This window comes from Mauremys mutica, unplaced genomic scaffold (assembly GCF_020497125.1).
Source record: "Mauremys mutica isolate MM-2020 ecotype Southern unplaced genomic scaffold, ASM2049712v1 000202F_np12_subseq_1:126871_obj, whole genome shotgun sequence".
Classification (NCBI taxonomy): Eukaryota; Metazoa; Chordata; order Testudines; family Geoemydidae; genus Mauremys; species Mauremys mutica.
In genome coordinates this window covers 109,569-123,239 of record NW_025422882.1, presented here as the reverse complement: position 1 = coordinate 123,239, position 13,671 = coordinate 109,569, and the positions used below count along the sequence as shown (strand labels likewise).

The 13,671-nt window shown below is 39.5% G+C and overlaps 1 protein-coding gene across 3 annotated transcripts in view; it reads left to right on the top strand.

The window, feature by feature from the left end:
• Positions 1-218: 218 nt before the first annotated feature.
• Positions 219-13,671, top strand: part of LOC123357012 (E3 ubiquitin-protein ligase RNF170-like) — a 36,521-nt gene continuing 23,068 nt past the window's right edge. Inside the window, exons 1-3 of one of the 3 annotated variants that reach the window (XM_045000269.1) lie at positions 238-272; positions 3,893-3,954; positions 7,752-7,895. In XM_045000269.1, coding sequence (XP_044856204.1) covers positions 7,759-7,895 — 137 coding nt within the window. In that variant the 5' untranslated portion in view covers positions 238-272; positions 3,893-3,954; positions 7,752-7,758. Of the gene's footprint in view, positions 273-3,892; positions 3,955-7,751; positions 7,896-13,671 lie in introns of all 3 variants that reach the window. The other 2 variants (XM_045000268.1, XM_045000270.1) reach the window with 2 other exon arrangements.

Below are 13,671 nucleotides of genomic sequence, written 5' to 3'. Positions count from 1 at the left end.
GCGCTGGGGCTTTGACCACACTGGCGCTTTGCAGCGCCGCAATTTGCAGCGCTGGAGAGGGTGTGTTTTCACACCCTGCTGCAGCGCTGCAAATTTGTAAGTGTAGCCAAGCCCTTATAGAGGAAGGGGTGTTTGTACCCTGCAACATTTTCACCCTCTGAAGTATCTCTCCCCCAGCAGGAGAGTAATACTTACTTTCTTCTTTCTCCTTTAGGAAAAGATGTTTTCCAGAGGCTACTGACCCCAGACTTCCCAAAGACCTGCTTCAGCAGGTAAATATATGGAATTGTCAGTCCTAAGAGTTTTTACATGAAAGCAAAGGACACTTTCCCAGTAAAACTGGTCTTGCAGAGCTGAAGAACCTCAGCTTTTCGGGAAAATTTCCAAAATTTCGGGAAAGCTACCAAGACTGTAAAGGTCTCTTTCACAAGTACACTGAGTTCAGGGGTCAGTGGGAATCTGAGACTGGTAGAGGCTCTAAGAACAGTTGATCATCCCTTGAGTGAGTGTTTCACATGGATGATGGTGACAGCATGGTTGCCAGTGACACCAAAAGGCCTGGGTATAGATTTGATTGCACCAGCTGAGATGACTTGTTTAATACTGTAATGTCAGAAGTATTGTAGCTGTACCTCTAAAGTAGTTACCCAGTAATGTTGATCCTGTTAATACTCACTGCTTGATCACTTAACAACACACCATTCGAATAAACGGTATTCTTTTATTTTATCCTTCCCCCAGAATTTATCTTGGTAATGAATATCTTCTTTTAAAAATTGATCTCCTTGCTTGTCTGTTCAGATGTTGTCCTTCCTCCTTTTAGTTTGACTACCTGCAGTTTTTATTAAGTATAATAAAAATTAACAAAATAGTCTTTAATATTGAAGCTTATTCATATTATTTTTACTTAAATGTGTAAACACGTGCCTTGTATGCAAACATCTCATCATGTTTACATAATCAAAATCAACAAATCCTACTTCCTATGATATAGACAGCATCAGTTGGCATCTTTAGAGAATGGAGGGTTGTCATTTGCCAGAATTCTTGCTCATGGGTTTTAGCTCCAGCAGCACTTTCTCAGCTCTTAAAGAATGTTCACCATGAAGGAAGTGGCAAAGTGTGAGCCAGGGATATTAGGCAGCTTATTTACATATCATGAACTACTGGAAGATAGGCCAGCGTCTCTGCAGCCCCTTGGCATCAGATTCATGCAAGGTTTGATACTTTTAAAACTTCTCATTAAGACTGCATGACATAGGGGTTTTTTTAATGTAGTTTTGACAAGCTGATGAAAGTTCCTTTTAAATCATTTCTGTGAATTTTAATCTCTAACATGGAATTTCCTTTGGTAGTAGTGATGCAAGCTTGTCAAGTAAGTTTCAGGGCCTAATGCTTGATCTGTCTGACACCAGATTATACAAGCAATAGGTGTGCTAGAGTCTCCTCTGAGATTCCTCTGCAAGGTAGTGCTGGGGTTCCTGTCCTGCTAGTGTTTCTCCTATGCCCACTTGCTCATCCCAGTGATGCCCTTCTCTATGCATTAATTGTTGAAAGGTCCTTGGGATTCTGCATGAAACGGACAAAGGGAGCATAGAAATTGTCTGACTAGATCAGACCAATGGTCTGTCTAGTCTAGTATCCTACTTTTGACAGTGACCAGTGCTTCACAGGAAGAAACCTTGCAGTAGGAAGATGTGGGATAATCTGGCACCAAGTAAAGTTTCCACCTGTCCCCCAATATTTAAAGGGTAGTTTATGCCCCCAAAGTTTGAGGGCTCATCTACATAGTAAAAGGAACCAAAATAACTACATCAGTTGTAGGTCACATCTTTAATTATATCAGTGCAAGTCCATATGTGCATATTCTTATTTTGGAAAAAGTTCCCTACTGTCCATAAAAATTGACATAAATTATGTAAAAATAGAAAATAAAAGTATCCATGCACACACTTGCACTATAAGTAATTATAGTTGTGACTTGAACCTTATTTTCGTTCCATTTACCGTTTAGATAAACCCTGTGGGATAATATTCTTTCCAAAACTCTTGTTTATTTTTTAATCCTATTATGAGGATAACAAGAGTTAATGTCCAGTTCTTTTTTGGATTAGTCACTCTTTCCATTATCTGGGTACATTTTTCTTTGGGATGTATTTTTTTAGTCATGATAAATCATTTTGCATTGGCTTATCCTGGGAGCTTCATCTCCTTTGAAACCAAAGACACTGACTAGCACTTTTAGAGGACAGCATTTATCCTGGCAGGAGTTGGCATGCAACAGCCAGTAGGGGCCTGGGCTTGTGCTTATGTAAATTGTTTAAGATCCAAGGGTATTCCACCAGTCTCGCACTAAGAAGCAAAAGCCCAGGAGCAAGAATCCTCTCAGAATATTCTCTTCTGAGAAACAGAATTTCAAGAAATTAATTTCCCCTTATTCACCCCCTAACAAATCCTTAAAAGGACACTCTCAATTCAAATCTCTCTTTAAGTAAGGGATTTGCGCAAACTGATGAGCCTTGTACTATGCCTTGAAATTCCACAGATGTATGTGACCTCCTAATTTCTTGGTTACTCGTTTTTCATGTCATCTCAATTTGTCATTTCTAGACCACCTAGAGCCATAATAAGGTCCTTTATTTTTCCTATACCTATGTGACTCTTGTGTCTAAGATCTTTGTAATCTCTCTTGGGAGTATAATAGCAGATAAGACATCCCCAGCAGATAAGTAAGAGGCATTCAGATACACCTCTACCTCGATATAACGCTGTCTTCGGGAGCCAAAAAATCTTACCGTGTTATAGGTGAAACTGCGTTATATCGAACTTGCTTTGATCCGCTGGAGCATGCAGCCCCGCCCGCCCCCCCGGAGCGCTGCTTTACCGCGTTATATCCTAATTCATGTTATATCGGGTGGCGTTATAACAGGGTAGAGGTGTATATGGAAAATGTAGAAAATCATGAATATTCTGGTCAGGCTAGCCAGCAATAATTATTTCACCTACTATGGCAAGCACTGGTTCATTTTTAGTGTCCTTCTAAATGATGGTATCTGGGATTGTTCTAGCTGTGCGATATGAAACAGAATCTTGATAGTATTTCTCTTGTTAGCTGGCAGTTCAGAAGCATGATGAGGTAATACATCTGCATTAACATGCCCCTTTGTGCGCTTAAATTTCAATGTCCTCTGTGTGCGCTTCCAAGAATAAAAGCCACTGTTGTAATTTAAGATGCTGTTATTTGTGATATTCCTTTATTGGGAAAGAAGCAATGGAGATTAAGTAGATAACTTGTGACCAATGTGAATTTTTAACCTGACAGTAATTAAATCAGCCTTGAAAAATTCTACTTGCCTACAGCAAATAATTCTTTGTTGATAAGAGAGTAAATTATCATTAGTTTTACTATCATCAATCTGAGTCACCATGATAAAGAGCAGGCAAGAATTTGTGCCTGAGCTGGTTACTTGTAATGACAATTTTGCCCAGATAAATTACATTTCTTAGAATCATAGAATATCAGGGTTGGAAGGGACCTCAGGAGGTCATCTAGTCCAACCCCCTGCTCAAAGCAGGACGAATTCCCAACTAAATCATCCCAGCCAGGGCTTTGTCTAGCCTGACCTTAAAAACCTCTAAGGAAGGGGATTCCACCACCTCCCTAGGTAACCCATTCCAGTACTTCACCACTCTTCATACCTTCTACCACCCCCAGTCCCTACCAATCTGCCTGTGTATAGTTCCATTCCATAGTCATTGAGAATCATGATGCAAATGCATCTGGTATCAGCTTGTCTGCTATTTAACCAAGTCCTGATCATACCAATTGTGACATAGTTGGGTCTCAGTGCAAAAGATAAGGTAATTCTTTCTTTTCTTTTTCTCACTGAAGAGCTCTGATATTTTGTATTAGAAACACCAGGAGATTAAAGAGGACTGGCAATTAAAAATCTGGTTAGTGTCCTTTTTGCTGCTTTTTTGATGTTTAAAAAGGGACTGAAATTTTTTGCTATTTAAAAAAAATGGCTGGTTTTTGTTTTCTTTTTTTTGTCTTTTGTAAGTTGATTTTGCTGGAGGATTGTGAGCTTTCTCATTTCTTAACTGAAAGGCAGTGTGGGAATGAAACTTTGTTAAAGAGAGAGTCTCCCAACTGATTATTCAGTTGGATGGATGTCAAGAAAAAACAAGTTCTTAAAAGTCTGAGTAAAAGTTACCTCTCCTCTGAATTAATAGTTTCACTCTCTTGTTTTTTTTCTGAAGTAATTTTATCAGTCATCCATAGTCTTCCATGAAAACTAGCATAAACAAGAATTTGTAGTATAAAAGAGAAGGAACAAATTAAAAAACTTTCTATCCTCCTTTATACATCATAAAGAAACAATGAGCACACATTCTTAACTCCGAGAAGGAAGAATGTCTTTTAAATGGATTATTCGGCATCTGAAAAACACATGGTCTTGCAGTTAGGTTGATTCAACTAAAATTGTTAAGATGAAAAGGTTAGGTAAATATAATTTAAAAAAAATAATTTGCATAAATAATGGAGCACGGCAAGAATTTCATAAAGTAGTTGAATACAAACCTTATTTACTTATGTCAACTCATTGTTGATTCTCTAGGAGAGCCCTGAGACACTTCAGTAAAAATAAATAAGTAGGAAGACAGAAATCCAAATTTAATTCAGTCTCCTACATACCCTTAATCCTTACCCACATCTATCTCCAATAACATACATACCTCACCTCCAAACAACATGTTAGTTTTAACTTGGACCATGTGGCGTTTAGAAATGGATGTTTCTCAGTTCCCTTCGTGTCAGCCAGTCTTCACAATGGGCAAACCCCTTCTGTATGGCAACTGGAGGCAACCAAGATCTTTGCTCTGAGCTTGGCTTTAAGGATGCCCCTCCAGAAGATCTCCACAGAATTTTTTGCCATCCAAGCAGTACATACAGCAGAATTCAAGTGTCTCTTTGAAGCAGAGCTTTCACAAGATTTTTGAAGTGTTCTTAACTAAACATGTGGCTTCTTCAGTGGCTTCAAGACTTTTCGGCTCAAAACTGCTGAACTTAGAAAATCTTTTGGCTTTCAGAAGAGGGTCTGAAGGACGTAATCTCTCCTCACCTCTGAGAAATGGCAGATGGACAGCAGGCCACAGAAACCCAGCTCCACAGCAAGACAGTTGAGCAGTCCTCAGTGAAGCTTCCTTCCTTGACACCTGGCCAGAATCAGTGGCATGGAACTAGAGGTTAAGATTTTCAAAGCCTCCCTGCTGCTCCCCCTGAATCCCACAGCTTGTAGAGCAAGCAGGAAAGTTTCACTGGAGTCTCCTGAATCTTGGGAGAAGGAATGATTTCCACCGTAGCAACCAGGACGAAGAAATGCCTGTTCCTGGCCAACATGTAGGCAAGGTCCATGCTGAAGTTGTTGAGAAGGCTGTAAAACAAGCCCATCCCACAAGCTGTTTTACCTGCAAGGCCACAGCTGCCTGAAAGATGCCAGTTACTGCCACCTTTCTGATGCCAGGTAGTCGCTAGTGGCTGCCGCGCAACACTTATTCTGTGCAATTGGTCCCTGCTCAGCCCAGACACAGCAGCAGGGAGCAGGGAGTGAAATAATTCAGATCCTTTTCCTTGTGAGATGGACTTACCTCCTCTCCTCGTCCAACTTCTCAGGGTCTCACAGAAGGTCACAGATTGGCTACTGTTTTCCTTAAGGACATATGCAGGATACAAGGATGTCCTTTTCGCTCGGGTCCTTTCATGCACACCCTAATTTTTCTCTCGGGAGTTTTTCCCCATTCTTACAGTCCTTAAAAATATCATCACTCATCCACTTACTGGGATGGCAGAATGCATTGGCTTCTCTTTCTTCACTGCTGCACAGAAACTGAAATAGGCAGCTCCCACAAATATAATGGAGAATAGCTCCCACAAATATAATGGCGACTAGCCTGTAAATTCCCCACAGTGATAGAAGACCAGACCTTCATGATCCACGTTGAGTTTTGGTGAAAAGATGTTTTTTGAGACTATCAGTAGTAGACTAGTGGAAATTTTGCCACAATAATGGGTATGCTTTCCTCTAAGTGTAATCGTATCATTACTGGTGTACACTAATCTCCATGACTTTGGTGTTCTTTCTTTCCATTTAGTGTATATTTAGGGCTAATTAATAACTTCCTGGCTGGCATTTTTCAAACATTAAGGGACAAATTCTGAAATGATTTATTATATAAGGAGGTATCAGCGAGTCCTAAAATGGTGGTGTGTGTACTGAGGGGGGTGGAGAGAGAGGTAGAAGATTATATAAATTATACAAATTTAGATTAGTCTCATATTTTGTCTCCAAGAGTCCATATTTATCATCAAGGAAAAATATTTTTAAAACTTTAATTGTGATGGAACACAGTTTCAGCATGATATTTTGTAAACATGTCACTCCTTTCCCAAAGCCAGCTTCATTTTCTCTGGTTGATTTCATAATGTTCACAGCTGTGATTCAGAGCCCTTCTTGATTGCCACAGGAGCCCTTTAACAGCTGGTTGCAGCCAATTTTATTTGGTTTACCTCTCCCGCTCCCGTAGTTTAGCCAACGTTATCTGATATTTGCCGATATGAAGTTAACAAAAAACCAAATGTTATGTTAAAGGTTAGAATGGGGTAGGCAACCTATGGCATGCGTGCCAAAGGCGGCACGCGAGCTGATTTTCAGTGGCACTCACACTGCCCAGGTCCTGGCCATCGATCCAGAGGGCTCTGCATTTTAATTTAATTTTAAATGAAACTCCTTAAACATTTAAAAAACCTTATTTACTTTACATACAACAATAGTTTAGTTCTATATTATAGACTTTTAGAAAGAGACCTTCTAAAAACATTAAAATGTATTACTGGCACGCAAAACCTTAAATCAGAGTGAATAAATGAGGACTCAGCACACCACTTATGAAAAGTTGCCAACACCTGGGTTAGAACAAGAAGTAATCTGAAAATGATCTTTTCCTTCAAGGCTTAGCCCAGAGGCTTCCAAACTGTGCCCTGAGGAGCACTTGCTGTTTGTCTGAGGAAAGTGGCTGGGTGTGCTGTGCTAAATCTCTGTTTCCAGCAGATGGAAATGGAACATGTAGGAAGGGCAGATACAATGAAAAGCAAGAGTAGGAGGCATGATTATCTTTTCCCCTATCCCCCATTAATACTTCTTAAATATTCTTTTGTGTAAGTAAATGCTATAGGGTGGATTTCTCAAAAACTCCCATTGACTTCAATAGTAGCAACGTTAGGCTAACATTTATCGCTTACGAAAATCCCACCTGTAGTTGCCACAGATAGGGGATGGTCCAAAAGACTGTTACAATGTGGTCTACACTATGAAAAAGTTTTAGAATCCCTAGCACTTCAGACCGTGGATGCATACTCGATGTAGATAGGCTGTATTTGGAACACGTGTCAAATCAAGCAGTGTCTCCTGTCAAGGATCCCCAGGTAGTATATCTGACAGAGTCAAAAAAATCTTGTTTAATTTTAACACTTCAGGCAGCAGCCAATCATTTAAAACTTTTGCTGGTATTATAATGATATTAGTTCCACCCCCTACAACAAGCTGTGTATATATGGTCAAATTCAACTTCTTTTTCCCACTTTGTTTTTTTTAGTATATATTCCAACCAATAAATTATATATAGCTTCAAGAGTTGTGTGTGTGTGTATATATGTGCATATATATTATATATATGTTCTTTTTACGTTTTAGACCTGGAATGGCCAGTCAACAAGCAGAAGTTCAGAGTTTGAAACTAGATAATGATTCGGTTATAGAAGGAATAAGTGACCAGGTACTGGTGGCTGTTGTGCTCAGTTTCACTTTCATTGCTGCTCTGGTGTATATGCTTTTAAGGTGAGACAATGTTGATAGGAATTGATCAATACATGCATTCCAACATTACTGTGAAGTTTTAACTTTTTCTATTAAATTGAGTAGTTGCATTAAGGTGCAAAGTAATTATGGTTCCATGCTGTTGAAATAAATTGTTGACATCTCAGTCTAGATATCTTGTTATTTAATTGAAGATTGCTTGACACGGTTTGATGTTTAGTCCATAACCATAATGAAATGACAAGTTTTCCAGGGATGATGCCAAACTCTTTTCTGGATCTTCAGCTGGTCAAACTGAATATGGTCCAACATTCCCTGAGAATGGAAATGACTGAATTCATGGCCTGCATAGTTAATATCACAATCACTTGCTACTTATACAGATGTTAATAGTGACTCTGTAGTTCAGGTTGCAGTTACACTTCTGTTATAAATCCTAGTTTTAGTTCCCTTAAACTTTTGAATGGATTGACTGATTTGTTTGTAAATAGTTGGTTTGCAAATATGTTTCAAATACTATAGGACAGGAGGAGATTTTTTTTGAAAAAAAAATACACCTCTACCCTGCTATAACGCGGTCGTGGGGAACCAAAAATCCGTACTGCATTATAGCTGAAACCCCGTTATATCGGGGTAGGGGCAGCAGGGCTCCGGCGGTGATTTAAAGAGCTCTGGGCTCCAGCCGCTGTGAGGAGCCCCAGGCCCTTTAAATTGCCGGCGAGCCCCGCTGCCGCAGCCTCGGGGTAGCAGCAGCAGGATTCCAGCAGTGATTTAAAGGGCCCAGGGCTCCCTGCGGCAGCCGGAGCCCTGGACCCTTTAAAGCGCTGCCAGAGCCCTGCTGCTACTGCACTATATGCGAACCCGTGTTATATCGGGTCGCGTTATAGCGGGGTAGAGGTGTGTCTATACATTTAAGATGAAAGAATTTTGTGCGCCAGGTAATCAAAATGTATCGATTTTCAAAATTGCTCTATTCAAAGTAATGAAGTTGTTATTGATTCTTCAGCAAATTAATTGTCTACGATTCAGATTGCATGCCATTATGCAGGTTTGTAGACATTTGAACATAGCAGATGTTTCACAGCCATGGAAATGTAGGAGAAGAATTTTAAATAAACTTAATCGTGCACTGGATTTCCATCATTGAATTCTGCATAAAAATATGTGCATGCTGGCAAGGGAAGCTGTCTGAGGGGCCAAGCTGGAAGTAGGGACACCTATGGAGCATGCCTTAGAGGAACCTGAAAGAACTAAGGGAGTAGACTAGATGGTGGGGCTTAGCAGTTCTGCAGTAGCACATGGGGTAGAACAGGCACTCTACAGTCTCCTATATCAAAGGAATTCTAGAAGAGGGGTGCATTTTAGCTCTGCGTCCCTCCTGCAAAGGTTAGCTCTTGCTCCTCAGACCCCCGAAAGACACTCTCTTGTCTTCATCCTGTGTCTCCTCAGTTTCCTTTTTCCCAGTCCCTTTGGCCTCTTCTGTGACTTGCCCTATTTAAGTTTTTAGTTTTAGAAATTAAATGTATAAACATATAAATATGGCTTCTGTTTTGGGGATTTTTTAAATTTCATTTTTCAGGGTTTATTTTTAGCAATTTTTGAGTTTTATGTAGATGTCCAAAATTGGGGGGGGTTCTGGGATTTGTTTTTATGTATACTGTAATGATCATCCAACAAAGTGGGTATTCACCCACGAAAGCTCATGCTCCAATACATCTGTTAGTCTATAAGGTGCCACAGAACTCTTTGCTGCTTGTAATGAGTATATACTGTTAGTAATCTCTTTGTAATATTCCTTAGTGTGCTTTCACATAGTACTGTTTCAAACAGCACTGCATTAAAGCGCACTAGGGAACATTTAGTGTGCACCAGCAGGGTCTACATGGACCAATTGATGTGTGGCTCATTACTGTGATTTAAAAGTCTCACCCCCGTAGTCCTCATTACTCCTTCATTGGGGATAAGCCCTTAGAGACAAGTCACTGTTTCCTGTGTTTACTGGATAAACACCATTTTTATTTATTTATTTTGTGTGTGTTTACTGGGTGTCTTTTCAGTGTTTATTGTTTAAAATCTAAAATCAGAAATCCTACATATAAACAAATATTTAAATGTTTAACACCTAAAAGGTTTATATTTAATAAATTAAACATTTTGATAAGTTTAATTTGGAAATGTTTTTAACTTTAAAAAGGAAGGTAATAGGAGTATGAAGGAGGAAAGAAGAATGGAAGCATAAGGAGGCATGCATAGAATAAGGGATTTTGATGAGCAATATTGGAGCAGGCAGAGTTTTCTTGGAGTTGGAGCTTCAGGGATACATGGCTACAATGAGGGTTGCTGATGGCCTGGGTAAGGGAGCTAGTCAGCTTGATACCTTTTACAGAGCAAAGGGCTACGTACAGAACGCACACACTGGATCTGCCTTCATGTCCTAAATGGTTATTTGCTGGAGAAGCGAACTGGATTGAAACATAGAGCAATTCAGTGCTTTTGTGCTTAAGGTTGTCTTTAAGACAACATAACTCTTTAAAGGGTGAATCATAGAACTGGAAGGGACTCATGGCAAGACTAAGTATTATCTAGACGAGGGGTCGGCAGCCTTTCAGAAGTGGTATGCCAAGTCTTCATTTATTCACTCTAATTCAAGGTTTCGCGTGCCAGTAATACATTTTAATGTTTTTAGAAGGTCTCTTTCTATAAGTTTATAATATATAAGTAATCTATTGTATGTAAGGTAAATAAGATTTTTAAAATGTTTAAGAAGCTTCATTTTAAAATTAAACTAAAATGCAGAGCCCCCCAGACTGGTGGCTAGGATCCGGGCAGTGAGAGTGCCACTGAAAATCAGCTTGCGTGCCGCCTATGACACACGTGCCATAGGTTGCCTACCCCTGATCTAGATCATCTCTGACAGGTGTTTGTCTAACCTGCACTTAAAAATCTCCAATTATGGTGATTTCACAACCTCCCTAGGCAATTTATTTCAGTGCTTAACCACCCTGACAGTTAAGAAGTTTTTCCAATGTCCAACCTAAACCTTCCTTCCTGCAATTTAAGCCTATCCTTGTCCTATCCTCAGAGGTTAAATAAGAAAAACAATTTTTCTCCCTCCTCCTTGTAACAAGCTTTTATGTATTTGAAAACTGTTATGTCCCCTCTCAATCTTCTCTTTTCCAGACTAAACAAACTCAATTTTTTCAATCTTCCCTAATAGGTCATGTTTTCTAGACCTTTAATCATTTTTGTAGAAGCAGCAAAGAATCCTGTGGCACTATGCTGCTTCTACAGAACCAGACTAACACGGCTACCCCTCTGATACTTAATCATTTTTGTTGCTCTTCTCTGGACTTTCTCCAATTTGTCTACATCTTTCCTGAAATGTGGCACCCAAAACTGGACATAATACTCCAGTTGAGGCCTAATCAGCGTGGAGTAGAGCAGAAGAATTACTTCTTGTGTCTTGCTTACTACACTCCCGCTGATACATCCCAAAATGATGTTTGCTTTTTTTTTTTTTTTTTTTTTTTTCAACAGCATTACACTGTTGCCTTATATTTAGCTTGTGGTCCACTATGACCCCCAGATCTTTTTCCGCAGTGCTCCTTCCTAGGCAATCTTTTCCCATTTTGTATGTGTGCAACTGGTTGTTCCTTTCTAATTGGACTACTTTGCATTTGTCCTTATTGAATTTCCTCCTATTTACTTCAGACCATTTCTCTAGTTTGTCCAGATGATTCTGAATTTTAATCCTATCCTCCAAAGCACTTGCAACCCCTCCCAACTTGGTATTGTCCGCAAACTTTGTAAGTGTTCTCTCTATGCCATTATCTAAATCAGTGGTGAAGATATTGAACAGAACTGGACCCAGAATGGATCCCTGGGGGATCCCACTCATTATGCCATTCCAGCATGACTGTGAACCACTGATAACTACTCTCTGGTACCGGTTTTCCAACCAGTTATGCACCCACCTCATAGTAGCTCCATCTAGGGTTGCATTGCCTTAGTTTATGAGAAGGTCATGTGAGACAGTATCAAAAGCTTTACTAAAGTTGTTATACCATGTCTACCGCTTCCCCCCAGCCACAAGGCTTGTTACCCTGTCAAAGAACGCTATAAGGTTGATTTGACACGATTTGTTCTTCACAAATCCATGCTGATTATTACTTATCTTATTATTTTCTAGATGTTTGCAAATTGATGGCTTCATTATTTGCTCCATTATTTTTCTGGGTACAGTAGTTAAGCTTATTTCTTTATTGTCCTTATTTTCTTTTTTATAGATAGGTACTATATTTGCCCTTTTCCGGTTTTCTGGAATCTCTCCCGTCTTCCATGATTTTTCAGAGATAATCACTAATGGCTCAGATATCTCCTCAGTCAGCTCCTTGGGTATTCTAGGATGCATTTCATTAAGCAGCATCCTTGGCTGATTCAGTTCCTGAGCTTGAAGGATAGTAGGCACCCAACTCCCTTACCCAGACTCCAGCATTGTCCCCACCTAAATCTGTAAACCTCTTGGATACCACTCTCCTTATCCACCAAATACTGGAGGGGAGGAGGAGCATGAGCCTCGTATTCTTTCACATGTGTCTCAACACCATACCCCTCCATGTTGCCATACCATGCATCTGTTCCCCTCCCCACAGTCTCCTTCTCATCCATACCTCTGTCTCATGCACCTATCCAGTTTTACAGATTTTATTTTAAAATATTTAAAACTGGGTATAGGCATGTGGCAAGTATAGAATGAGAAAGAGGAGACTGGGAAGCTTGGAGTGTGGTTCATGACTGTTAAAGAGGGGTGCCAGGGAAGAACAGCAGACAGTAGGAAGCAGTACAGGATGGGGAGCAACAGTGTGTTTGAGTGTGGCCTTGAGGGCAGAAATGGAATGTGAAGTGGAATGTGAAGGGGAGGGTCTATTGAACTTAAGGGATGTGGTGGTTTCCCACTTTTTATTAAAGAAAAACAAATCACAGTTCAGAATCAATGCATGAATTCAAAGTCTGAGTTGTTGAAGAAGCTATTAACAGTAAAAGATTAAAAAAAATTAAAATCTTCCAAGAGTTGCAGCTATTTAATTCAATCATTATAATGACACTTTTGTTAAGTCACTTTGCCTTTATAAGTAACTAAATCTTGACAAATTAGTCAGTTTGCTGCCATCCTCTTTAAAAGCTGAGAGTTAGTTGTCACAATAGACAGAGCTGAGATGGTGAAATCTTAGCTCATCTAACAAGTTAAAAGGAGCCAAACAATCTAGAATATATCAGAAACTACCTAATTGTCCCTCATTGCTTATCTAACCTGCTTTCCAGTATCTTCGTTATCTAGTCATTGCACATCAGTAGTCTAGTCTGTCGCACACTTTTCACTTTGATAGGTACATCAGTGTTTCCAAAAGAGGTGAAACCTACAAGGAGACTTACTTTTTAACAGTGGAGATTACAGTGTTACCATATAGGTAAATTAAATTCCATATGAGCATTTTCTCATTTTCATTGGAGGAAAGTGCATGTTGAATGAAGCAGGAGCTCTTACCTCATTTAGATCCACACTTCGTTTTGTGAGTCATGACATTTGGTGGTGGCTACTGAATCATTCCAGATTATGGGCATTTTTTAAAACAAAATAAGGTTAAAGCTGTTGTGTGGTGAAGCACTCAAAATTCAAGAAATTTAAAAGTAAAGATTGTACATCTAATCTTCACTCTGCTTCCTTGTATGCATACATTATAACAGGCTTTAATTACATAGTCACATACAATTTCTTGTCTATTCCAATATAATAGAC